Consider the following 25,470-nt stretch of genomic DNA (forward strand, 5'->3'; position numbering starts at 1 on the left):
CAACAGGCTTCCCATGACTTTCATACCGTAGTACAATCACCATCTGTGTCTTCTCTGAGATGTCAGTAGTTTCATCACACATGATTGCTACAAATTCAGACTGTGATATTTCTTCTTTAATTTTGCTTTTGCAAAGCTCAAGAATCGTTTCCAAAAGCTCATTTTGAATAGTTTTGGATGTACCTTTGAATACCTTTGCAGAATTAAAATGATTTTGGAAGCGTGAGTCAAGATTGGAAGCAAAATCAATTAACCCCATGAACACACCAGGATTTTTTGAGCCTTGACTTTCATCATGTCCCCTTAATGGCAATTCAAATCTGCCACAAAATTTTATACAATCTATAATCTTTGACAATACTGTTCTGTTCTTCGTTACTTCTTCATTATGTTTAGTAATGGAGAGTTGATATCCAGAATCTATAAGTGTAGCAATATTAACTCTGCCAAGCACTGAAAGACTCAAAGTATTGTTCATGTGGAAAGTTGATCTACTATGCTTCTCTGTCTTTCTACTGAGATGTTTCAGGTCTTTCACACCTACTTTGGTCCAGGAATGTTCTTGATCTCCACCAAACAGTAAACAGGGAAAGCAAAAGAAAGCATTTTCACTGTTGCAGCCACACAGCCAGTCATGATCATCATACACATTTCTGTTAAACTTCCTTGCATAAGGGTTACCTCTACTGGTGGATGATTGGGAAATGTCAAGGTTTGGAGTGGGTCTTCCTTGTGCTTTGATGCTAAGTTTTTCTTGCAGAGACAACTGGGAAAACCTAATTTTTTTCAATGACATTACAGAATTATCCATTGTATATAAATTGCAAAATGTTCCAATTAAAGTGTAAATTATTATAGCATAAACCTGTTAAGACAAATGAAATCATTGTCAATTTTTTTAAATGAAGGTAGATTCGGAGTCAAAATAAGAGTATCCATATATATATGATATTTTTTTTTTATTTATTTGCATCAGACTCAAGATGAAAGTAGAAACAAAGCAGATACTCAACTCCGAAGAGCTGAGTCGTAATGTACCAAATACAAAGATTGAGTGTAACAGTCTGTTCGCATTAGTTCATATATCCATTGGTTGGAAGACAAGTTACAGCGGGTTACAAACTGATATAATTTTTTACAAATGAAAGCTTGAAAAATGGTGATATTGTTATCAACGAATGCAGAGGTGATGCTGCATCGTCTCTGCAGATTAAACAACATTCTGTAACAATTATTGTATCCAACACGTAAGCGATTACTACTGGATAGAAGATAGTTACACCATAGTTGACAGGCATATAAAGGCATACAATAGGAACGAAACAACACATTTTTAACAGCAATCAAACGTTTGGAAAACCTTGCTTTTAACATGTTTTCAGAACAATACAATGACCGTAATTGTCGTTTCATGTCTTTATCATCAGGTAGAAGCGTTAATTATTACTCCAATATATTTCAAGGGTCTCAAAGCAGATACGATTTTTATTTAAATACCGTATTATATATATATGATCGGATTATAGCCAAATTTCAACATCTAGGCTTTATATAAAACACCAACAGTTTTGTTGCAATTAAATATAATGTCATGAGAAACTACATACATTTGACAAACATTGATGAGTTTCTGGGGTGCTGGTTTAGGATCGGCCGCCTTGGTTAGTGACGTCACGAAAATCTGTGACGTCATGCAAAAAAACGCAACTACTTGTAGGAAGGGTGCAAAAACGCGGAATAGAAGTAAAAGCGGAAAGCCTATTGATTTTTAAATATTTCTAGGCATTATTATTGATCTAGCGCTAACTTAAACTGTTACTATTTTGTACCAATTCTCAGCAATTGAATTTTTACAATAAAAATACTTGCTTTATTAACGTAACAACTTTCACGTTTAGGATCGGCCGCCTTGGTTAGTGACGTCACGAAAATCTGTGACGTCATGCAAAAAAACGCAACTACTTGTAGGAAGGGTGCAAAAACGCGGAATAGAAGTAAAAGCGGAAAGCCTATTGATTTTTAAATATTTCTAGGCATTATTATTGATCTAGCGCTAACTTAAACTGTTACTATTTTGTACCAATTCTCAGCAATTGAATTTTTACAATAAAAATACTTGCTTTATTAACGTAACAACTTTCACGTTTATATGTTATCTACAAAACGAGCAATCGTGGTTCAGTATAAGCCGCCCACAGTTTGCTGTGATCGATGAATACTGCCTCCACCAAATATGCTGTAGCTTTCTCATTTCTGCTTGGATTCTAACAATTTTACTATCGTTGGATGGCATTATGATTCATCTACTGGAATGGATTAATTGCCAGTCTAAAGTAGGCATTACATTTATGTAGCGCTAACTTAAACTTTACTATTTTGTACCAATTCTCAGCAATTCATTTTTTACAATAAAAATACCAAACCAACACAATTTAAAAGAGTATGTCTTGGTTTATTCATATGTTAACTTTCACATTTATATCTAATCCACAAAACGAGCAATCGTTGTTCAAACGTAACCGCTCGACGAAGCTTTTTACCAAAACAATGCAAACACAAAGCGATCAGTTTCGAGTGTTCATTACAAGCCGCCCACAGTTTGACGCGATCGGTGAATAGTGCCTCCACCAAATATGCTGTAGCTTTCTCATTTCTGCTCGGATTTTAACAATTTTACCATCGTTGGATGGCATTATGCTTCATCTACTCGAATGGATTAATTGCCAATCTAAAGTAGGCATTATATTTATGTAGCGCTAACTTAAACTTTACTATTTTGTAACAATTCTCAGCAATTCATTTTTTACAATAAAAATACCAAACCAACACAAATTAAAAGAGTATGTCTTGGTTTATTCATATGTTAACTTTCACATTTATATCTAATCCACAAAACGAGCAATCGTTGTTCAAACGTAACCGCTCGACGAAGCTTTTTTCCAATGCATTTTTCAAGGCGATTCGATCGTGGTTCAGTATAAGCCGCCCACAGTTTCATGTGATCGATCAATACTGCCTCCACCAAATATGCTGTAGCTTTCTCATTTCTGCTCGGATTTTGACAATATTCCTATCGTTGGAAAGCATGATGCCTCACCTACATGAATGGATTAATTGCCAATCTAAAATAGGCATTACATTTATGTAGCGCTAACTTAAACTTTACTATTTTGTACCAATTCTCAGCAATTCATTTTTTACAATAAAAATACCAAATCAACACAAATTAAAAGAGTATGTCTTGGTTTATTCACCTAACAACTTTCACGTTTATATGTTATCTAAAAAACGAGAAATCGTTGTTCAAACGTAACCGCCCGAAGAAGCTTTTTACCAAAACAATGCAAACACTAAGCGATCAATTTCGAGTGTTCATTGTAAGCCGCCCACAGTTTCATGTGATCGGTGAATACTGCCTCCACCAAATATGCTGTAGCTTTCTCATTTCTGCTCGGATTTTAACAATATTCCTATCGTTGGAAAGCATGATGCCTCATCTACCCGAGTGCATTAATTGCCAGTCTAAAGTAGGCATTACATTTATGTAGCGCTAACTTAAATTTTACTATTTTGTACCAATTCTTAGCAATTCAATTTTTACAATAAAAATACCAAATCAACACAAATTAAAAGAGTATGTCTTGTTTTATTACCCTAACAACTTTCACGTTTATATGTTATCTACAAAACGAGAAATCGTTGTTCAAACGTAACCGCTCGACGAAGCTTTTTTCCAATGCATTTTTCAAGGCGATTCGATCGTGGTTCAGTATAAGCCGCCCACAGTTTGCTGTGATCGATGAATACTGCCTCCACCAAATATGCTGTAGCTTTCTCATTTCTGCTCGGATTCTAACAATTTTACTATCGTTGGATGGCATTATGCTTCATCTACTCGAATAGATTAATTGCCAATCTAAAATAGGCATTACATTTATGTAGCGCTAACTTAAACTTTACTATTTTGTACCAATTCTCAGCAATTCATTTTTTACAATAAAAATACCAAACCAACACAAATTAAAAGAGTATGTCTTGCTTTATTCACCTAACAACTTTCACGTTTATATGTTATCTAAAAAACGAGAAATCGTTGTTCAAACGTAACCGCTCGACGAAGCTTTTTACCAAAACAATGCAAACACTAAGCGATCAATTTCGAGTGTTCATTGTAAGCCGCCCACAGTTTCATGTGATCGGTGAATACTGCCTCCACCAACTATGCTGTAGCTTTCTCATTTCTGCTCGGATTTTAACAATATTCCTATCGTTGGAAAGCATGATGCCTCATCTACCCGAGTGCATTAATTGCCAGTCTAAAGTAGGCATTACATTTATGTAGCGCTAACTTAAATTTTACTATTTTGTACCAATTCTTAGCAATTCAATTTTTACAATAAAAATACCAAATCAACACAAATTAAAAGAGTATGTCTTGTTTTATTACCCTAACAACTTTCACGTTTATATGTTATCTACAAAACGAGAAATCGTTGTTCAAACGTAACCGCTCGACGAAGCTTTTTTCCAATGCATTTTTCAAGGCGATTCGATCGTGGTTCAGTATAAGCCGCCCACAGTTTGCTGTGATCGATGAATACTGCCTCCACCAAATATGCTGTAGCTTTCTCATTTCTGCTCGGATTTTAACAATTTTCCTATCGTTGGATGGCATTATGCTTCATCTACCCGAATGGATTAATTGCCAATCTAAAGTAGGCACTATATTTATGTAGCGCTAACTTAAACTTTACTATTTTGTACCAATTCTCAGCAATTCATTTTTTACAATAAAAATACCAAACCAACACAAATTAAAAGAGTAGCCTATGTCTTGCTTTATTCAAATGTTAACTTTCACATTTATATCTAATCCACAAAACGAGAAATCGTTGTTCAAACGTAGCCGCTCGATGAAGCTTTTTTGACAATTTTACTGACGTTGGAAAGCACGATACTGCATCTACCCGAATCAATTGGTTGCATGTCCATTGTCCAAGGCAGTAGCGTATTTAGGGGGGAGGATAAAGGGCGATGGCCTCCCCCTAATGATCAGGTAAAAAAATAAAATACAAATTTTGCAAAAAAAAAAGTTGTAGCGCAATAATTGCTTGGATGATTCATCCTAGCGCGTGGGGCGGGGTATACTTTTTGCAATGTCCGAAGCATGTATAGTAAAATGTAAAAGAAACCTTTATGTGCAGTCTCAAAGATTCATACAATCAAAAAAAGTAGGCCGGTTTGTGATGTCACAAGAGAGCGGGACATCTGACAACTTAGTCTAGTCACCCAATCAGCAAATCCGTGACTTGTTAAATCACATAATTTTTTTGTCGATTAGATGTTTATATTGTAAAAATTGAATTGCTGAGAATTGGTACAAACCATCAGTTAATGGCTCCAGTGTTTATTTGTGAATTAGGGTTAACTGATTCGTATAGATGAAGCATAATGCCATCCAACGATAGGAAAATTGTTAGAATCCGAGCAGAAATGAGAAAGCTACAGCATATTTGGTGGAGGCACTATTCACCGATCACATCAAACTGTGGGCGGCTTATACTGGACCACGATCGAATCGCCTTGAAAAATGCATTGGAAAAAAGCTTCGTCGAGCGGTTACGTTTGAACAACGATTGCTCGTTTTGTGGATTAGATATAAATGTGAAAGTTAACATATGAATAAACCAAGACATACTCTTTTAATTTGTGTTGGTTTGGTATTTTTATTGTAAAAAATGAATTGCTGAGAATTGGTACAAAATAGTAAAGTTTAAGTTAGCGCTAGATCAATATAATGCACACTTTAGATTGGCAATTAATCCATTCGAGTAGATGAAGCATAATGCCATCCAACGATAGTAAAATTGTTAAAATCCGAGCAGAAATGAGAAAGCTACAGCATATTTGGTGGAGGCACTATTCACCGATCGCATCAAACTGTGGGCGGCTTGTAATGAACACTCGAAACTGATCGCTTTGTGTTTGCATTGTTTTGGTAAAAAGCTTCGTCGAGCGGTTACGTTTGAACAACGATTGCTCGTTTTGTGGATTAGATATAAATGTGAAAGTTAACATATGAATAAACCAAGACATACTCTTTTAATTTGTGTTGGTTTGGTATTTTTATTGTAAAAAATGAATTGCTGAGAATTGGTACAAAATAGTAAAGTTTAAACCATCAGTTAATGGCTCCAGTGTTTATTTGTGAATTAGGGTTAACTGATTCGTATAGATGAAGCATAATGCCATCCAACGATAGGAAAATTGTTAGAATCCGAGCAGAAATGAGAAAGCTACAGCATATTTGGTGGAGGCACTATTCACCGATCACATCAAACTGTGGGCGGCTTGTAATGAACACTGGAAACTGATCGCTTTGTGTTTGCATTGTTTTGGTAAAAAGCTTCGTCGAGCGGTTACGTTTGAACAACGATTGCTCGTTTTGTGGATTAGATATAAATGTGAAAGTTAACATTTGACTAAAGCAAGACATACTCTTTTAATTTGTGTTGGTTTGGTATTTTTATTGTAAAAAATGAATTGCTGAGAATTGGTACAAAATAGTAAAGTTTAAGTTAGCGCTACATAAGTGTAATGCCTACTTTAGATTGGCAATTAATCCATTCGAGTAGATGAAGCATAATGCCATCCAACGATAGTAAAATTGTTAGAATCCGAGCAGAAATGAGAAAGCTACAGCATATTTGGTGGAGGCAGTATTCATCGATCACAGCAAACTGTGGGCGGCTTATACTGAACCACGATCGAATCGCCTTGAAAAATGCATTGGAAAAAAGCTTCGTCGAGCGGTTACGTTTGAACAACGATTTCTCGTTTTGTGGATAACATATAAACGTGAAAGTTGTTAGGTTAATAAAACAAGACATACTCTTTTAATTTGTGTTGGTTTGGTATTTTTATTGTAAAAATTGATTTGCTGAGAATTGTTACAAAATAGTAAAGTTTAAGTTAGCGCTACATAAATATAATGCCTACTTTAGATTGGCAATTAATCCATTCGGGTAGATGAAGCATAATGTCATCCAACGATAGTAAAATTGTTAAAATCCGAGCAGAAATGAGAAAGCTACAGCATATTTGGTGGAGGCACTATTCACCGATCGCATCAAACTGTGGGCGGCTTGTAATGAACACTCGAAACTGATCGCTTTGTGTTTGCATTGTTTTGGTAAAAAGCTTCGTCGAGCGGTTACGTTTGAACAACGATTGCTCGTTTTGTGGATTAGATATAAATGTGAAAGTTAACATATGAATAAACCAAGACATACTCTTTTAATTTGTGTTGGTTTGGTATTTTTATTGTAAAAAATGAATTGCTGAGAATTGGTACAAAATAGTAAAGTTTAAACCATCAGTTAATGGCTCCAGTGTTTATTTGTGAATTAGGGTTAACTGATTCGTATAGATGAAGCATAATGCCATCCAACGATAGGAAAATTGTTAGAATCCGAGCAGAAATGAGAAAGCTACAGCATATTTGGTGGAGGCACTATTCACCGATCACATCAAACTGTGGGCGGCTTGTAATGAACACTGGAAACTGATCGCTTAATCGCTTTGTGTTTGCATTGTTTTGGTAAAAAGCTTCTTCGAGCGGTTACGTTTGAACAACGATTGCTCGTTTTGTGGATTAGATATAAATGTGAAAGTTAACATTTGACTAAAGCAAGACATACTCTTTTAATTTGTGTTGGTTTGGTATTTTTATTGTAAAAAATGAATTGCTGAGAATTGGTACAAAATAGTAAAGTTTAAGTTAGCGCTAGATCAATATAATGCACACTTTAGATTGGCAATTAATCCATTCGAGTAGATGAAGCATAATGCCATCCAACGATAGTAAAATTGTTAGAATCCGAGCAGAAATGAGAAAGCTACAGCATATTTGGTGGAGGCAGTATTCATCGATCACAGCAAACTGTGGGCGGCTTATACTGAACCACGATCGAATCGCCTTGAAAAATGCATTGGAAAAAGCTTCGTCGAGCGGTTACGTTTGAACAACGATTGCTCGTTTTGTGGATAACATATAAACGTGAAAGTTGTTAGGTTAATAAAACAAGACATACTCTTTTAATTTGTGTTGGTTTGGTATTTTTATTGTAAAAATTGAATTGCTGAGAATTGTTACAAAATAGTAAAGTTTAAGTTAGCGCTACATAAATATAGTGCATACTTTAGATTGGCAATTAATCCATTCGGATAGATGAAGCATAATGCCATCCAACGATAGTAAAATTGTTAAAATCCGAGCAGAAATGAGAAAGCTACAGCATATTTGGTGGAGGCAGTATTCATCGATCACAGCAAACTGTGGGCGGCTTATACTGAACCACGATTGCTCGTTTTGTAGATATCATATAAACGTGAAAGTTGTTACGTTAATAAAGCAAGTATTTTTATTGTAAAAATGAATTGCTGAGAATTGGTACAAAATAGTAACAGTTTAAGTTAGCGCTAGATCAATAATAATGCCTACAAATATTTAAAAATCAATAGGCATTCCGCTTTTACTTCTATTCCGCGTTTTTGCACCCTTTTTAAAAGTAGTTGCGTTTTTTTGCATGACGTCACAGATTTTTGTGACGTCACTAACCAAGGCGGCCGATCCTAAACCAGCACCCTCTTGGTGCTGGTTTAGAAAAGTAGTTGCGTTTTTTTGCATGACGTCACAGATTTTTGTGACGTCACTAACCAAGGCGGCCGATCCTAAACCAGCACCCTCTTTTTATGGTCAGACTGCACATCACAGTCACACAGTAGCCTAAGACGATTGAGGTTCGAGATCCAGTGTAAGTTATTGTTTCTTGTCCTAGCACTATTGTTTCTTGTCCTAGCACTGTTGTTTTCTTGCCCTAGTACCGGTACATCCTATAACCTGTTGAATACCCTAATCCTACAGCTATCACATTTACAGTCATGTCTCATCGCTACTCTGCGAAACAAAACTTAACTTTAAAAAGTCTGTAGAATTATTCGGTTAGGGGGGGGGGCTGTTTTCCATGCAGCCCCAACAGATTCAAAAATTGCTGTTATGTATTCTGTAAAATACCAAAAGAGGTGGAGCTTCAAGGATATTTTTTAGCCAATCAGAGCACTTGAAATCCAAAATCTGGGGCTGCAAAGAATGTTGTCCCAAAGCCATGTTTCCAAACAAATTTTTAAATATTTTAATTTTCAATCCGCAATCCATAAGTGAAAAAAGTAATCGGGTCGGACAAACACAGAGGAAAACATATCTTCCCTTTTTTCTCTTTCTTTCAGGGGGGGCTGCAGCCCTGCAGCCCCATGGCACGAGCCGCCACTGGGCTAGCTAGTATCTTTGCAGTGTACACAGCTAGTGGCGTAGCCAGAAAAAAAAATGTTGGGGGCGGGGGCAAATATTTGATGAATTGAAGAGAACGACAAAGTGTGTTGATTTAAGATATCGTCACCTGATGTGTATTGACGTATCCTGGTGGGTTAAGCAAGAGAAGTAATAAAACTGGTGGGTGGCTCCGAAAACACACATATTCTAGGGGAGTCCGGGGGCATGCTCCCCCGGACAATTTTTGCGAAATTACACTCAAATATTGGATTATAGCGCTTTCTGGAAACACTTTTAGGATACGGTAATATTTGTATGAAATTGATGAGCAAATAAACAGCTAAACTTATTAAAGGTAGCTCTTACACACGAACTGGCAAAAACTGTGGCTAAAATAGAGAACACCAAAAACTCAGCTACGCAAAAACCCAACAGAGTAGGCCTAGGCTAAGCGATTCTGAAATTGTAGATTAGTTAAAAGAAGCGTAAATCGCGTAAACTTTGCGCGATTTACGATTTGCAAAATTTATTGGTGTCTTCCTGTGTGTTTAAAACAAGTCCTGATGGGTGTTAATAGCCGGATGTCTTGGAAAACGATATAAATTTCTGCAAATTTTATTATATTTTTGACAAAGGGCTTAACTTCGGAAACCAAACGTTGAAAATTGGAGGGGGGCATGGGCCCTTTCGCCCCCCCTGGATACGCCAATGTACACAACATAGGCTATACCTACTGATGCTAAAATACCCAGTGATCCCAGTGTTCCCGACAATTTTCACCAAATCAAACGTCATATAAAAACCGTTCAAGTCTACTGAATATTACGTCATGGAAATTCCTAAAGCATGTGCCAAAATTGCACCAGCGTTCATAAGAATTGTATCAAACCTGTTTGGGCCTGTTTGGGCCTGTTTAAACAGGAAATATTACATCAGCTTTAAACACCTGTTGGAATGACTTCATAATTGTCTTTCATTATTGCGTCACAGTACTGCATACGTGAATTGAGATATTGCTATCTATTCTGGTCATTCGTAAAATGATTGTTTGAAAGTTGGCCGCACATTTAACTGTTGGCTTAGTGCTTGCTAGCTGGACAAAGGTTCCGTCTTTTATCCAATTAATCTGTATTGTAGTGACAGTTTTTTAGAGGTGTAGGCGTTGCACTTATTTTCGATAGCCTCGGGCTAATTTTACTGGAATACACTTTGAATAGACGTTTCGAAAGTGTGTTTATTTTTGGGTCATTGCATGCAGACGAAGGGATTTGGGAATCTTACGTTACAATTTTCCCACGAAGAGATTATGGTTTACCGCTGTGACCATAAAAAATAAAAGACGTTTTTGTTAGCTGGTAGGCCAAGAAGCACTTAGAAGCACAAAAAAATAAAAGACGTTTTTGTTAGCTGGTAGGCCAAGAAGCACTTAGAAGCATAAAAAAATAAAAGACGAAGTTAGTTAGTTGGTAGGCCAAGAAGCACTTAGAAGTAAAGAAATAATAAAAGAAGATCTTATTGGTTGGTAGTCTAAAGAAGCAAAGAAAATTAAAGACATTTCTTCTCAGTTTGGTACAGAAGAAAAAATAACTTTGACATTTATTGGCAAGAAAGAAGATTAAAGGCAATCCATCTGTGCTTGAAGATTCAAGTGGAAGAATCCAAGCAAGTTTTGTGGACGTTTGGACTTCACATACTCGTACAGCTACGGTATCGTGCATTTAAATTCTTTTTTGTATTTTTTACGGTCTTTGCAGTTAAGTTTTTTATAACTACTGTAATTTTGTGTGTTTGTGTAACTTAATTTTTTAATTGTTAAATTTAGCCCTAACATTTAATATGTCTACACTCGGTGGTGACAGGGACTCGACCGCCGTCGACTCGACTGAGTTTAAGCCTGATGATGTTCTTTGCGGTCGGGCAGGCCATTCTGGGGAGGGACCCATTAACGATGAGGCTAAGTCAGTTCGAGAGGCCCGGCATCTTAGACGGGATATTTTGACTCAAATTGGGAAACTTTCTGTGGCCCTAGGTTCTTTGAGTGATAAGCAGGAACTGTTAATTTTTCGATCTAACTTATCTACTTTAGAAGAGGAATTACGGCATTTCCATGCTCTTTTGAGTAAAATTGTTAACTCTGCAATCTTGGCAGAACTTCGTGATAGGGTAGATCCCGAATTTAACTCGTTAAAAAATAACTTCGAACAAAAAGAAAGTGAGTTCTCAGATAGGTTGGATGCTGACATACATCCTGAGGATAGCGCCTCAAATGTAAGCACTAGGATGTCTGAGAGCTCGTCACGGATAGTTTCACAAATTAACCTACAGCTAAGACGAGAGGAGCTCCAGATACAAGCCGAGGCCGAAGCAAGAGCTGCTGAGGCCGCCGTGAGAGCTGAGGCCGAAGCGAGAGCTGTTGAGGCCGCCGCGAGAGCTGAGGCCGTACGAGCTGAGGCCGCCGTGAGAGCTGAGGCCGAAGCGAGAGCTGTTGAGGCCGCCGCGAGAGCTGAGGCCGTACGAGCTGAGGCTGCCGCGAGAGCTCAGGCCGAAGCCAGAGCTGCTGAGTTCGCACTCAAAGACGCTCAGTTGAGGGCTGAACAACGTAAAGAGGTAGTTTTAGCTGAATATCGTTCTGATTTGGGCTCCCGGCGTAGCTCTAGGAAGGGCTCTTCTAGGCATTCCAGAAGTGAACATCAATCGCAGTTTAATTTACCTAACCTTTTCCAGACGCCTGTTCAGTCTGTAAGTGGACCAGTACAATCCACATCTTTTCAAGATGTTTCAGGAGGTCTCGGGGCCGCGGCTAAGGGTCTTCCGAAGGCTGTAGAGCCAAGGTCTGTGAATTATAACCGATCTCCTCCCCCAGAGCGTACAGGTCACGGGGCCGCCATTAGCAGTAATGCTTTGCCCCCTTCAAAGTTTTCTGCGCCGCTAGTTGATGATCGCCCAGCTACACGTAATTTGGGTGGTTGTGAGAGGCGTATCGTGTCTCCTGATTTTAACGTGTTTGAGGATCGTGATCGGGCTGTGCATGTGACTGAGCCCACTCAGCCCCTTAAGGGATATAGCTTGTCTTCTCCCGCTAAATCGAGTTCTCAACAACAGGATTGCTTTTTTGAATACCAAAATAGTAGGACGTTCTTCGATAAGGCGGCCTTGATTGGTTACGATGGTAATAATATGCCATTTGTCTTCTTTAAAAATCGTGTTATGGCCTTGATGGCAGCTTCGCCCTTTAAGGGAACTCGTTTGACTTTGTTGCAAGCAGCTTGTGTTAGAACAGCTGCACAAACGATTGCTAATTTGGTTTCTGACACTCCTGGCTTGTCAGAGGAAGACAGGATAGAAATGTCGTTAGCTCGCTTGTCCCAACGTTTTGGAGTTCGTGGAGGTCTTTTCGCAGAACCAGAAATTAGAAAGTATCGCTATGGTAGCAAATTGACTTCTATCTCTTCCAGTGATTTGAAAGAGTTTAAAGATGAATTGTCGCAGTGTTTGCTTTACGCGAAAGCTTATGGTCAGCGTGATAAATTAGAAGGACGTTTTGTTTTGGATTTGGCTAAGCGACTCCCGTTTGACGCTAAGCAGCGTTATCTTGACTTTTTAGGTGATCAGTATGGTAGCACTGAGGAACCTACTTTTCAGAGTTTGTTTGATTTTGTAGTACGGGAGGAAACGCGCAAGTCGACTGATTTTAGCATTATGCTAATGGGCGATTCTGGTGAGTCGCAGCAATTTAAAAAGTTTGGCAAAGGAAAATTGCCTTCATGTCCGGTTTGGCAGACGTCGGTAAAACCCCATGATAATGTGATTTCAGGGAGTTCGCAGTACTCGACTGCTGTTGGCGCACCGCGCGGCGGTGTGGCCAGACGTAGTGACATACCGGCATGTTTTTGTTGTTCATCACGTGGTCAAGTTGAATATCATTTTTTGTCTAATTGTAAAGAATTTTTGCGCTTGACACCTAAAGGTCGGAGAGATGTCATTGTGAAAGCTGGAAAATGCTTGAACTGTTTGCGCCAGCATATGGTTAAGGACTGTAATCATGCAAACAACTGTCGTCAGTGTGGGCCTAACAACGATAGGAAACACTATTTTCTTCTGCATGATTTTTATGTGACGTCACGTGATTCTCTGGATTCGGTCGGTAAAGATGATGCTGGTGCCAGAGTTCCTGTGCGTAATGTTAAGATTGGAAATGTTAAAGCAGCCTTTAACCGCGTTACTGCTGCTCGTGTTTTGAATCCAATGACTGGCAAATCGAAGTTGGTGTATTGTCAGCATGATCCTGGTTCGCAGTTGACCTTTGTTTCGAGTGACTTGGTGTGCGAACTTGGTCTTAAACCGTATGATAAAGCGTCGTTTAAAATGGATACTCTGGCTGGTCAGAAACCTACTTGTGCTGAACTTGTTAAACTCAACATTCAGTCGTTAGAGACGAATGAACTGTTTTGTGATATAACTTCGGTGGTTAACCCAGCTTGGGCTGACGATGTTAAGACTTTACCACATAAGCAGGATTTAAGTGGTTTCCGTCATTTTCATAACGTGAATATGTTTCATTTGAATGATTGTAGTACTGTAGATGTACTGATTGGCAATGACAACGCTTATTTGATGTGGGCAAAAGAAGAACGTGTTGGTGAAAATCGCAGTGAACCGCATGCTTTACTCACTCCTCTCGGTTGGTTGGCTTGTGGTGGTAAGACACCCTTAGTTGAAAGCGTTGCTAAAGTGTGCAGAGTGCAGACGTCTTCAGAGTCGGATGTCATCTCTGGCTTTCAGCGTAAAATTGAGTCTCGTGATATGGAAATAGCAGACCTGAATAAAGTCATTCAGGATTTGACTTTGCAAAATGAAACCTGTGAATTGTCTCGCAATGATATTTTGGCTAGAGAACTTGTCGAACCGAATATTGAGTTGAAAGATGGTCGATTTGAGATACCTGTTCCGTTGAAGGAAGATATTGATCTACCTAACAATTTTGTGTTGGCGTCAGATAGAGCTGCTGCTTTAAGAAAGAAGGCTTTAAAACAACCTGAACTTCGTGATTTCCTTACTGACACCATGAAAGATCTTAAATCTAATGGCTATATTGAGCGTGCTGGTGAAGCAGGAAATGTCAAGGGATTTGAATGGTATTTACCATACTTTGTTACGTCACAATTAAAAAAGCGCATTGTTTACGATGGCAAGTCTGAATTTCGAGGAACTTGTGTTAATGATTTAATGTCTTCTTGTCTTGACTTGTCTGACTTGTTAAACCCTCTGGCAGATGTCTTGGCTAGATTTCGGCTTGAAAGATTTGGTTTCGTGGCCGATATGTCCAAATACTTCTTTCACATTTTGGACTCTTCAATACGTAAGCCCAGTTTTATTGAACTGCTTACGTACACAGGCAGTGCCGTTCGGATCGTGAACGAACGCCCTTTGGTACCTTTGAGTGACGACCCTAGGGATTTTACTGTCATCACCCCTGCCTCACTTTTGACCCCATACTTAGACCCATACTGTGCTGTTGGGCAACCACATGATCGTGACCAATTAAGAAGGGATTATCGGTTCAATTTGTCACTTTCTCAGCAGTTTTGGAGTAAATGGATCGATTTTTACTTGCCAGGTCTTCAGGGCCGGAAAAAATGGCTAAAAATGGCCGAGAATTTGGAGCCTGGTCAACTTGTAGTGGTAGGTTCTCTCCAAGACATTGGTAAACGTGGGAAGTATCAACTTGGGAGGGTGCATGAGGTAGTTCCACAAATTAGGAAAGGGAAGCCTGTGGTTCGTAGAGCCAAAGTTGCCGTCTGCAACTATGATGAGAGTACGGGGAAAGTGAAAGTAGACTACGTGTTGAGGGATATTTCGTGCCTCGCCCCCGTAAAGAACACCTAAGTGTTATGGTTTGAGCCTGGTTTTGTCTGCGGTGGCCGACCCTTGTCTGAGCCCAGAACAGTCGGTTATTATCGCAACCATGGTATATAGCGTCATTTTTTGCGTGTACCTAATACCTATGGTACCAATTTCATGTATCATCGCGTATTCTTATTGTTGTTCATTCTTTGCATGCCCTTTGTATTTGCGTATTAACTTAACGTGAGTGACTCAAACAATTTGTGTATCGTGTGTTTTATTCATTGGCTCACGATTGTCCTTCAATTCTTTTTTAGTTATGCCATGTTAGACTGTCATAACTAGGGGCCGCTATGTTCCCGACAATTTTCACCAAATCAAACGTCATATAAAAACCGTTCAAGTCTACTGAATATTACGTCATGGAAATTCCTAAAGCATGTGCCAAAATTGCACCAGCGTTCATAAGAATTGTATCAAACCTGTTTGGGCCTGTTTGGGCCTGTTTAAACAGGAAATATTACATCAGCTTTAAACACCTGTTGGAATGACTTCATAATTGTCTTTCATTATTGCGTCACAGTACTGCATACGTGAATTGAGATATTGCTATCTATTCTGGTCATTCGTAAAATGATTGTTTGAAAGTTGGCCGCACATTTAACTGTTGGCTTAGTGCTTGCTAGCTGGACAAAGGTTCCGTCTTTTATCCAATTAATCTGTATTGTAGTGACAGTTTTTTAGAGGTGTAGGCGTTGCACCTATTTTCGATAGCCTCGGGCTAATTTTACTGGAATACACTTTGAATAGACGTTTCGAAAGTGTGTTTATTTTTGGGTCATTGCATGCAGACGAACGGATTTGGGAATCTTACGTTACAATTTTCCCACGAAGAGATTATGGTTTACCGCTGTGACCACCCAGTGATCGATTTCGAGTAATGGGTAGTACCACATTTAAGTCATAAGTAAAGTAGACAACCGGAAACAGACATTGCCGTCGGCTGCAGCGTGGGTCAGGTGTACGTCGGAAGGCGTACACCGATGCATAGCGCTCAAGTCCGCTTTCCCGCAATGCAGGATAAAGATAAACAAACAAACAAACAAACAAAACACTCCTACCTGCTTATGTAGTTTACTTAAAATACTTTTCATGCGACGGTGCTGCCTTCAATAAAGATTTGTTTGCAGAAATTTGTTCTTTAGATTCTATAAGCAGCTAAAACCTGCCATCAGGAGAAAATTCTTTCCTGAAACATGAGGAATTCCACACCTCAGCGATTTCATTAAGTGATGGTGGATTTTGGATATTGCTTAGCCCCAACAGCCAACACTCTAAGCCTGTACAGAGGAGACTTTTCAACATCACACATGCTTGAGTAGCTGGCCTACAGCACATAGTCAATAAACTAACAGTTAAATGGCCAAACTTCTAGGCCGTTAGTTGTTCGGGCTAGTGGCTTTCAGTTTGTCAGTTGCCTAGGCTTATACACTCCACTGTTGGACATCGTGCTGGCCAAGCCTGGCTTTGGCGAAATTACACTGGGGTAGCATAGTAGGGTTTTTTTCCCAAAGCACCAGACTCATGAGCTTTTACTCTCTAAGCAGCAGAAGTGTATGGTTACTGGTTAATCCATGGCTATTGGCTAAAATATATTGACAGAATTGTTGACAGAAATTAATTGTTGACAGAATTGTTAAGAATAGCAGAATAGTGAACATGTTCACTATCACTACAGTAGAATTCGCCTATAGTGACTTTGGCTATAGTGACACTTCGCCTATAGTGACACCTGTTGCAAAGTCCCGTTTACAAACGATATGTTTTGCATAGAAATGACTTTACCTATAGTGACTTCGTGTATAAGAACACTTTGCTTACAGTGACACCACATTTCTGTCCCTTGGGCTCAAAAATTTCCGTATAAGGACACTTTACGGTGTATTTCCAGTTTAAGTTGGAATCATATTTTGTCCTTATCAGCATTCGCCAGTTCCCAGCCAGCAAATCCATCTTTTTACATTGATTTAACGTATGCAGAGGTTGAACCATAAAGGATTGATTTGCTGACTGGGTTTGAATTAAACCAACATGGGATGCGCATGCGCAGATACTGCACAAGTGACGTTATCAACGACGTCATCATTCGCCTATAGTGACACTTTGCTTATAGTGACACTTTTTCCGCGGTCCCTTCAGGTGTCACTATAGGCGAATTCTACTGTATTAGCAAAATAGTTTACAGTGAACATTTTCTTAAAATAGTGATTTGTTCACTAAAATAGTGAACATCTGGCAACCCTAGTTGCCACTCGACATATATAAGCCAAACACAAAAATTAAGAAACAATAATACCGGTAGCCTACTGTTCCAGACAATTGTTCAACAAATCAAACGTCATGGAATTTTTCCTAAAAAATGATGCAACCTTGGCTCATTGTTCCTAGACTGATAAAATATTGCATCTGCCTCTTTGAACACCTGTTTGAATGACTTCATAATTGTTTTTCATTATTGCGTCACAGAAACTGCTGACGTGCTTTTGAAATATTGCAAATCATTCTGGTCATTCGTAAAATTGTTTGTTGGAAGTCAGTCGCATATTTAACTGTTTGCTTGGTGCTTGCTAGCTGGACAAATTTTCCGTCTTTTATCCAATTAGTTTGGATTGTAGTGACAAGTTGTTTTTACTGGCGTAAGGAGTTGCGTCAGAATTTCGATAGCCGCGGGCTAATTTTACAGAAATACACTTTTTGAATAGACGTTTCAGAGGAGTGTTTCTTTCGGTCATTACATACAGACGGACGGATCCGGGAATCTTACGTTACAATTTTCCCACGAAGAGATTATGGTTTACCGCTGTGAACACCTACTTAACATAATACCAGAGGTGAGCAGTAGCGCGCTACTTTTGTGATACTTTTTTGGTAAAAGTAGCGGTAGCGGGAGAGGCGCTACTTTTTTTTCAGTCGCACTCCGCTACCCGCTACTTTTTAATTTAAATTGAAAAAAATTCTTGTTTTTTTTGCAATAGGCCTACTGGCGTGGTCAAGCAGCTATATAATCGGCTTGGTTGCAAAGTTTCGGTCTTTTTTAGCTGACGTCAACTTCTTCGGCGAATATCTCTGTGTGATGAAGCCTATCTGCCAGGCTTTAGACATTTTTCAGGGCGAGTCCAAGGCATATTACGGAGTCTTGCTTCCAACCATCACAATTTGCGAGAAGAAGTTGACCGAGACCAGCTGATCTTGTGACCTGTGAGGAGTTGAAAGTGAAAGTCCTTGAAGGGGTTAAGAAACGATTCAACAAGTGCTTCAACAAAATAGGCTATGAAATGCGTTATGGCATCATGTCTTCATCCCTCCTTCAAGACGTCGTGGCTACAATTTCTGCACTACGTTTCCATCGATGATGCTGACGCACTGCGAGAAAAAGTCAAGACAGATGTAATTTGACTGTTGCGGGAGACATCAAGCCAGGTTGATACCGAGAAGAGTGACACAACACCAGTCATGACTCCGAGGATGTATTTTTTGGAGTGTTTGCGCCATCCCCTGAAACGCACAAGGAAGCAGCAATTGTGGACGTCTTTTTTTCAGACAAGAGCAAGTCCTTGAACTTTTCGAATACCGAGTTAAAACATATCTGTTCATTAAATACAACACCCCCATTCCTTCCAGTGCTGCGGTGGAGAGACTTTTCTCTGTTGGAAAAGATGTGCTTAAGCGAAAGCGGGCAGGACTCAGTAGTCCGGGAGCGAGGATGGTTGACCCTGCATTGTTGTATTAAGTTTTTTTACTGTTGATTTTGGTAGCCACGGGTCTCTATTTTCAGAAACTGCTTGATGACATGTCGTCACCTTTGGGCAATTTGAGAAATTCAAGATGGCCGCCATTACCTATACCCAGCAAACATTGATTGCTGGGCAGCGTCGGCTATATGCTGGGTATGTTGGCACAAAGCTGGCAATTTTGTCCAACTTATTGCCAACATTGCCAACATTACGCCAACAATTTCAATACTTCTTATTATGCGTTCAAAAAGGTCTCAAAGATGTTGTTTCAGGTTTATTTGTTTTAAACTGTAAAAATACTAACACAAACCTCTTTTCATGTGGTATTGCTTCAAAACACAGTTATGTGATTGGCTGACATCGGTCAGAAGCATTGCCAGCGTTGTGCCAATTCATAACAATTTCGGTGTTTTCTTTAAAATTATGCAAATATATACCATCATTTTGCTACAATTTTACATTTTAATAATAGGCTATCAATGCTGTTATTATTTTCTGATACCGTACAAGTATACTATGAATACTTAAGACCAGCGTTGGTCAGAAGGGTAGCCAACAGTTTGCCAACAAGGTAGTTTCATTTTAGTTTGTTTATGCCAAACTGAGCAGAGGTCTAGAAAAAGGATGGAGCAACAAAACGCGAACGCGATAACGTGCTTGATACCCAAACAGTTTAAAGTTTCCATTTGCCCTACACGTTTCCACAAAATAAACAATTGCAACGTCGGCTATATGCTGGATGTGAGGGCACAAGATTGGCAATTATGTCCAACATGTTGCCAACAATACGCCATCAATTTCAATAACTTATTTCTTATCATGCGTTCAAAAAGGTCTCAAAGATTTTATTTCAGGTTTATTTGTTTTAATCTTTAAAATTACTAACACAAACCTCTTTTCATGTGGTATTGCTTCAAAACACAGTTATGTGGTTGGCTAACATCGGTCAGAAGCATTGCCAGCGTTGTGCCAATTCATAACAATTTCGGTGTTTTCTTTAAAATTATGCAAATGTGTACCATGATTTGGCTACAATTTTACATTTTTATAATAGGCTATCAATGCTGTTATTATTTTCTGATACCGTACAAGTATACTATGAATACTTAAGACCAGCGTTGGTCAGAAGTGTAGCCAACAGTTTGCCAAGTTTGTTTATGCCAAACGGAGCAGAGGTCTAGAAAAAGGTAGGAGCAACAGAAACGCGAACGTGATTCCGTGCTTGATACTGAAACAGTTTAAGTTTCCATTTGCCCTACAGGTTTCCACAAAATAAACAATTGCAATGTCGGCTATATGCTGGATGTGAGGTCACAAGATTGGCAATTATGTCCAACATGTTGCCAACAATACGCCATCAATTTCAATAACTTATTTCTTATGCGTTCAAAAAGGTCTCAAAGATTTTATTTCAGGTTTATTTGTTTTAATCTTTAAAATTACTAACACAAACCTCTTTTCATGTGGTATTGCTTCAAAACACAGTTATGTGGTTGGCTAACATCGGTCAGAAGCATTGCCAGCGTTGTGCCAATTCATAACAATTTCGGTGTTTTCTTTAAAATTATGCAAATGTATACCATGATTTTGCTACAATTTTACATTTTTATAATAGGCTATCAATGCTGTTATTATTTTCTGATACCGTACAAGTATACTATGAATATTTAAGACCAGCGTTGGTCAGAAGTGTAGCCAACAGTTTGCCAAGTTTGTTTATGCCAAACGGAGCAGAGGTCTAGAAAAAGGTAGGAGCGACAAAACGCGAACGCGATAACGTGCTTGATACCGAACCAGTTTAAGTTTCCATTCGCCCTACGCGTTTCTACAAAATAAACAATTGCAACGTTGGCTACTTCATTTCAGCTTCACTGGATTTATTCTTTGAAAATATTAATAGCCAACAATAAAATGACTCTTTAACTAAATGACTCATGTGGTTTAGTGGAAAAACACAGTTTCTTTCGCATACCGTATTCTTGTACCAACAACGCCATGATAAAAATCGTTTGTTCATATTCAATTGCTTCAGATAATTTAGTGCAATAAATGTCTTGTGATTCAGAGAACACTTCCAGAAAGTTTAGGCTTTGGCGCCTCCAACACCCAACTAGCATAATCCGTTCTTTTTACATTGATTCAACGTCTGCAGACGTTGGTAAGGTAGCTAACAAGCGACAAACTTAAAAACGTGGTTGCTAATTCAAGTTGCCAGGTCTTCATTTTTTTCTTGTGTTCAACAAAAGCTTTTTTAATTTTCATGTTTAACTATAATAGAATGTGTTGTAATATTTTTGAAAACATTTTTTCAGGACTAACCTCAAAATTTGCGTGCAGTTCAAGAAAATTTAAAACAACTTGTAAGCGTAATCGAATTCACTTGTTGATGTTTAGTAGCGCTCGACACAGCAGCATGATTGTGGTGATTATGTAATCATTGAGTTGCGGCTGCACTGCCGCCGCGCTGCTGACCTGTCTGCAGACGCTGAATCAATGTAAAAAAAAATCGATTGATGCAGTATCACTTGTTGATTTTGTTCTGAGAGCAGTCTCGCTCACTGTCTAATTTTGACCACGTGGGTGAGATTCTCGTGTCGCCAACAAAGGGGCGTCTTTACTTTAAATGTAGCAAAGCTTGCACAATAGGCCAGCTTCAGGAGCAGTCATGTTGCGTCGAAATCTCTCCTCAATTTCTTGAAGCGAGATTTCACAAAACGATCGCTACTTTTACTTTCAACGATCCGGCGAATCGTTTTTTCTCCTCTCGCGGTGCATAGAACAATACTGCAGGCACAATAATTGTTGTGAAAACTCCATTATGACGTCACTACTTAAACTTTGACTGGGCAATATGACGCCTTGAAGTGAAAGAGGCAACAAAGCTTTAGAATGCGGCGATGTGTTATATCAACGTGAGGAGATGCAATTTAGCAGAAGAACTTGGTTTTTTTATGAAGGAAGACAAAGGCCATGACGTAATCCTTTGCTAAAGGGATTATGACGTCACTCGATTCACTTCGACTGTTCAAGCATGGAGGTTGTGCTCAATACACAATTACGTGGAGACTGGAGAGCCGAAAGCACAATGCTTATGTGAACAGCGCTAAGAGGAATTTTCGCTTCTTGTATCGAAAATATAAAAAATCGAATTCAATTGAGATAGGCCTATTACGGCCGAAAGAAGTTTTAGAAATGATCAAAATGAAACTATAGGAATGACTTACCACAATGTTTATGAAAACCTGGTAAGTGAATGTCTTTTATTAATTGAACCTGAAATAATTGTGTAAAGTCGTTTTTGTCACTAGGCTACGTTGACACAATTTAAAGAAAGTTATAAAACTCAATTTAGAGAAAGTTATAAAACTCAATGACCAATGGAAAACTTTCATATGAAATATTCTCGTGACAAATTTAGTGTCAGTGCTTCTAGATGATTGCTAAGAAGATATCAGCAAAGTAGCAGAGCTTGTGATGTCCCACAACATGTGTAAGGTTCTGCTCAATCTTTGATTTTGCTGCTCCGGCAGTGTTTGCCTGACTGCTTGAATGTGTTTGTATTTTTATGTCGTGTGGATAGGTCTGTGATGTAGAGTATTTGCAAATGTAGCTTTCATTGCCGTCAACTGAATAATAATAATAATAACATGTTTTATTTTGCGCCCATTTCGACAACATAGCCTACAGTAGCCTACACTGCGACCTACATACGCAACAAAACAGACGACTGGAATCCCAAAATAAACTTTAAACGTTGGCTGTCATTTGTAACAATCGAAAATTTCTGTAACAAGTGCTGAAGCTTTTTAATATGATGGATGAAACCCCTGTCATTACATTCGATTTACATTTTGCAGGTGGCAAATTTAAGTTAAGCTGTTGGCAAAAATGCAAGCGATTGTATCAGTGGACTTATTCCAACTATTATTATCGAACACAACACAGTTCAAGTCATGTCGAGAACAAAGAAAGAAAAAAAAACATTGTGAAGTCTAAGCACTCGTTTGATTGTTTAAAAAAGAATCTGAAAAAGATTGTTCTTGGTGAGTAGGGATAAATCTTTTTACTACGACTAAATGATTATGTCATAACTATGCCATTTTGTTCTATTGATTAATGTATGATGTAATTGTGAAGAGTATTGAGTAATGTATGAAAATGTTTTAGTGGTGTATTCGCATTGATGTGAACAACGAACATGGTGGTTAGTAGGCTATGTCGGCATTTATATACTGATTTAACACTTCTTTTTTTACTTTCATGATTAGACATGGTAATGGCGCACGACGAAGCTGCTGCCGTGCAGCAAATTGATGAAGAGTTTCAGAGTGATTTCGAAATTGGAAAGACAGGCAAGGTGGCTGAAAACGGCAAAAACTAACTTTTGGTGAGCTTGTTATATGTTTGAAAGACAACAGCGCATGTGTTGCTTTAGTTGTTGAATAACTACTGTACACGCAATTAGAATGTATTGGAACTTGATTATTGCTCTGCGTGGCGCAGAATCGAATGATAAGTTTTTTGTCACGCACGTTGGAGAGAGGGATATTACATTGATATTGCAGATTGTCAATTAACTTCGTAGTATCCTGAACGACAACTGATCAAAATCCTACACAGTGGCGTAGCCAGAAAAATGTTTTGGGGGGGGGCCAAATATTTGATGAATTGAAGAGAACAACAAAAGTGTTTGATTTAAAGCCATCGCCACTTGATGTGCAGTGGCGTATCCTGGTGGGTTGAAGCAATAAAACTGGTAGCGGGGTTAGAGCGTGCCGAAAGCAGGCGTATTCTAAGGGGGTCCGGGGGCATGCTCCCCCGGAAAATTTTTGAAAAATTACACTCAAATAATGGGTTATAGCGCTTTCTGAAAACACTTTTAGGGTAATATTTGTATGAAATTTATTAGCAGATAAACAGCTATTAACTTATTAAAGATAGCTCTTACACACTAACTGGCAAAAACTGCGGCTAAATTAGAGAACACCAAAAACACAGCTAAACAAAAACTCAATAACTACACAAAAGCCCAACAGAGTAAGCCATTCTGAAATTGCTTCCATAAATTAGTTCAAAGAAATGTAAATCGCGTAAATTTTCGGCGATTTACGATTTGGAAAATTTATTGGTGTCTTTCTGTGTGTCTAAAACAAGTCCTTGGGGGTGTTAATAGCCAGATGTCTTGGAAAACGATATAAATTTCTACAAACTTTATTGCATTTTCAACAAAGGGCTCAACTTCGGAATCCAAAGTTTGAAAATTTGGAGGGGCATGGGCCCTTTTGCCCCCCTGACTACGCCTATGATTCCTACACTGTTGCCAAACAGCTCTCTTGAATTAAATATTTTTGTTTCATTCGCAGGAATTCACAATGATAAAGATACACAAGAAAAAGCTGCTGATGTGCAATGAATCTCCATCTATCAATACGATTTGATGTGGCTTGTTTCTAATAAATGTGAAAATATACGAAGCTCGGCTGTTACTTTGCTTTGTCACAAAGGGAGAAGTGTTGCTTATAAATCCGTGTTGCTGCTGTTCTTTCGCCCGAGGATTAGCTAGGTTCAACAATAAACTTTTGGTGATGAGCGAGGTTTAAGTACAGAGACGTTTGGCAAATATAGATGCCAATGCTGTTCAGATGTTTTATGCACCAGCTTGCTTCGCATGGCCAACCTTGGTCAAAGCGCTGGCATCACAATAGTCAATAGATCAGATGAAGCAGCATCATGGTGCATAAAAGTCAACCAGAATTTAGGCGCCAGATGAAGCAAAATGATGCACAAGCCATCTTGCCAACGTTGGCCAGATACAGATGCCAACGTTGGCAAGATGAAGCAAAATGGTGCATAAAACATTTTGCCAACGTTGGCAAGATACAGAAGCCAACGTTGGCTAGATGCAGAAGTCGACGTTGGCTAGATGCAGACGCCAACGGTGGCAAGATGCATACGCCAACGCTGGCCAGATGCATCCAAATGGTGCATAAAACATTTTGCCACCGTTGGCAAAGTGCAGAAGCCAATGTTGGCTAGATGCAGAAGCCAACGTTGGCAAGATGCAGAAGCCAGCGTTGGCAAGATGCAGACGCCAACGCTGGCCAGATGCCTCCAAATGGTGCATAAAACATTTTGCCACCGTTGGCAAGATGCAGAAGCCAATGTTGGCAAGATGCAGAAGCCAGCGTTGGCAAGATGCATAATCCAATGTTGGCAAGATGCAGAAGCCAACGGTGGCAAGATGCAGACGCCAACGCTGGCCAGATGCATCCAAATGGTGCATAAAACATCTTGCCAATGTTGGCGTCTGCGTCTTACCAATGTTGCGGCCAACTTCTTGCCAATGTTGCCCCAACAATCAATGTTTGCTGGGTAAATGACCATAACTCCCTATCCATTCACCTTAGGAAGGTGATTTTTGTCTCCATACCTAGGTTGTAGGGGTCAAGCTATCCATTAAAACTAAGTATTATCTTAATATCGTATTACGTATATAATGGT

The 25,470-nt window shown here is 38.9% G+C and overlaps 1 protein-coding gene across 1 annotated transcript in view; it reads left to right on the forward strand.

Annotated features, from left to right (window-relative positions):
* The window catches only part of LOC145776760 (uncharacterized), a 28,089-nt gene extending 3,631 nt beyond the window's left edge, over positions 1-24,458 (forward strand). Inside the window, exons 2-4 of the mRNA XM_082587986.1 lie at positions 22,827-23,012; positions 23,238-23,356; positions 24,333-24,458. Coding sequence (XP_082444112.1) covers positions 22,827-23,012; positions 23,238-23,350 — 299 coding nt within the window. The 3' untranslated portion in view covers positions 23,351-23,356; positions 24,333-24,458. The remainder of the gene's footprint in view (positions 1-22,826; positions 23,013-23,237; positions 23,357-24,332) is intronic.
* The last annotated feature ends 1,012 nt before the right edge of the window (positions 24,459-25,470 follow it).

This window comes from Aplidium turbinatum, chromosome 9 (assembly GCF_918807975.1).
Source record: "Aplidium turbinatum chromosome 9, kaAplTurb1.1, whole genome shotgun sequence".
NCBI classification, from domain to species: Eukaryota; Metazoa; Chordata; class Ascidiacea; order Aplousobranchia; family Polyclinidae; genus Aplidium; species Aplidium turbinatum.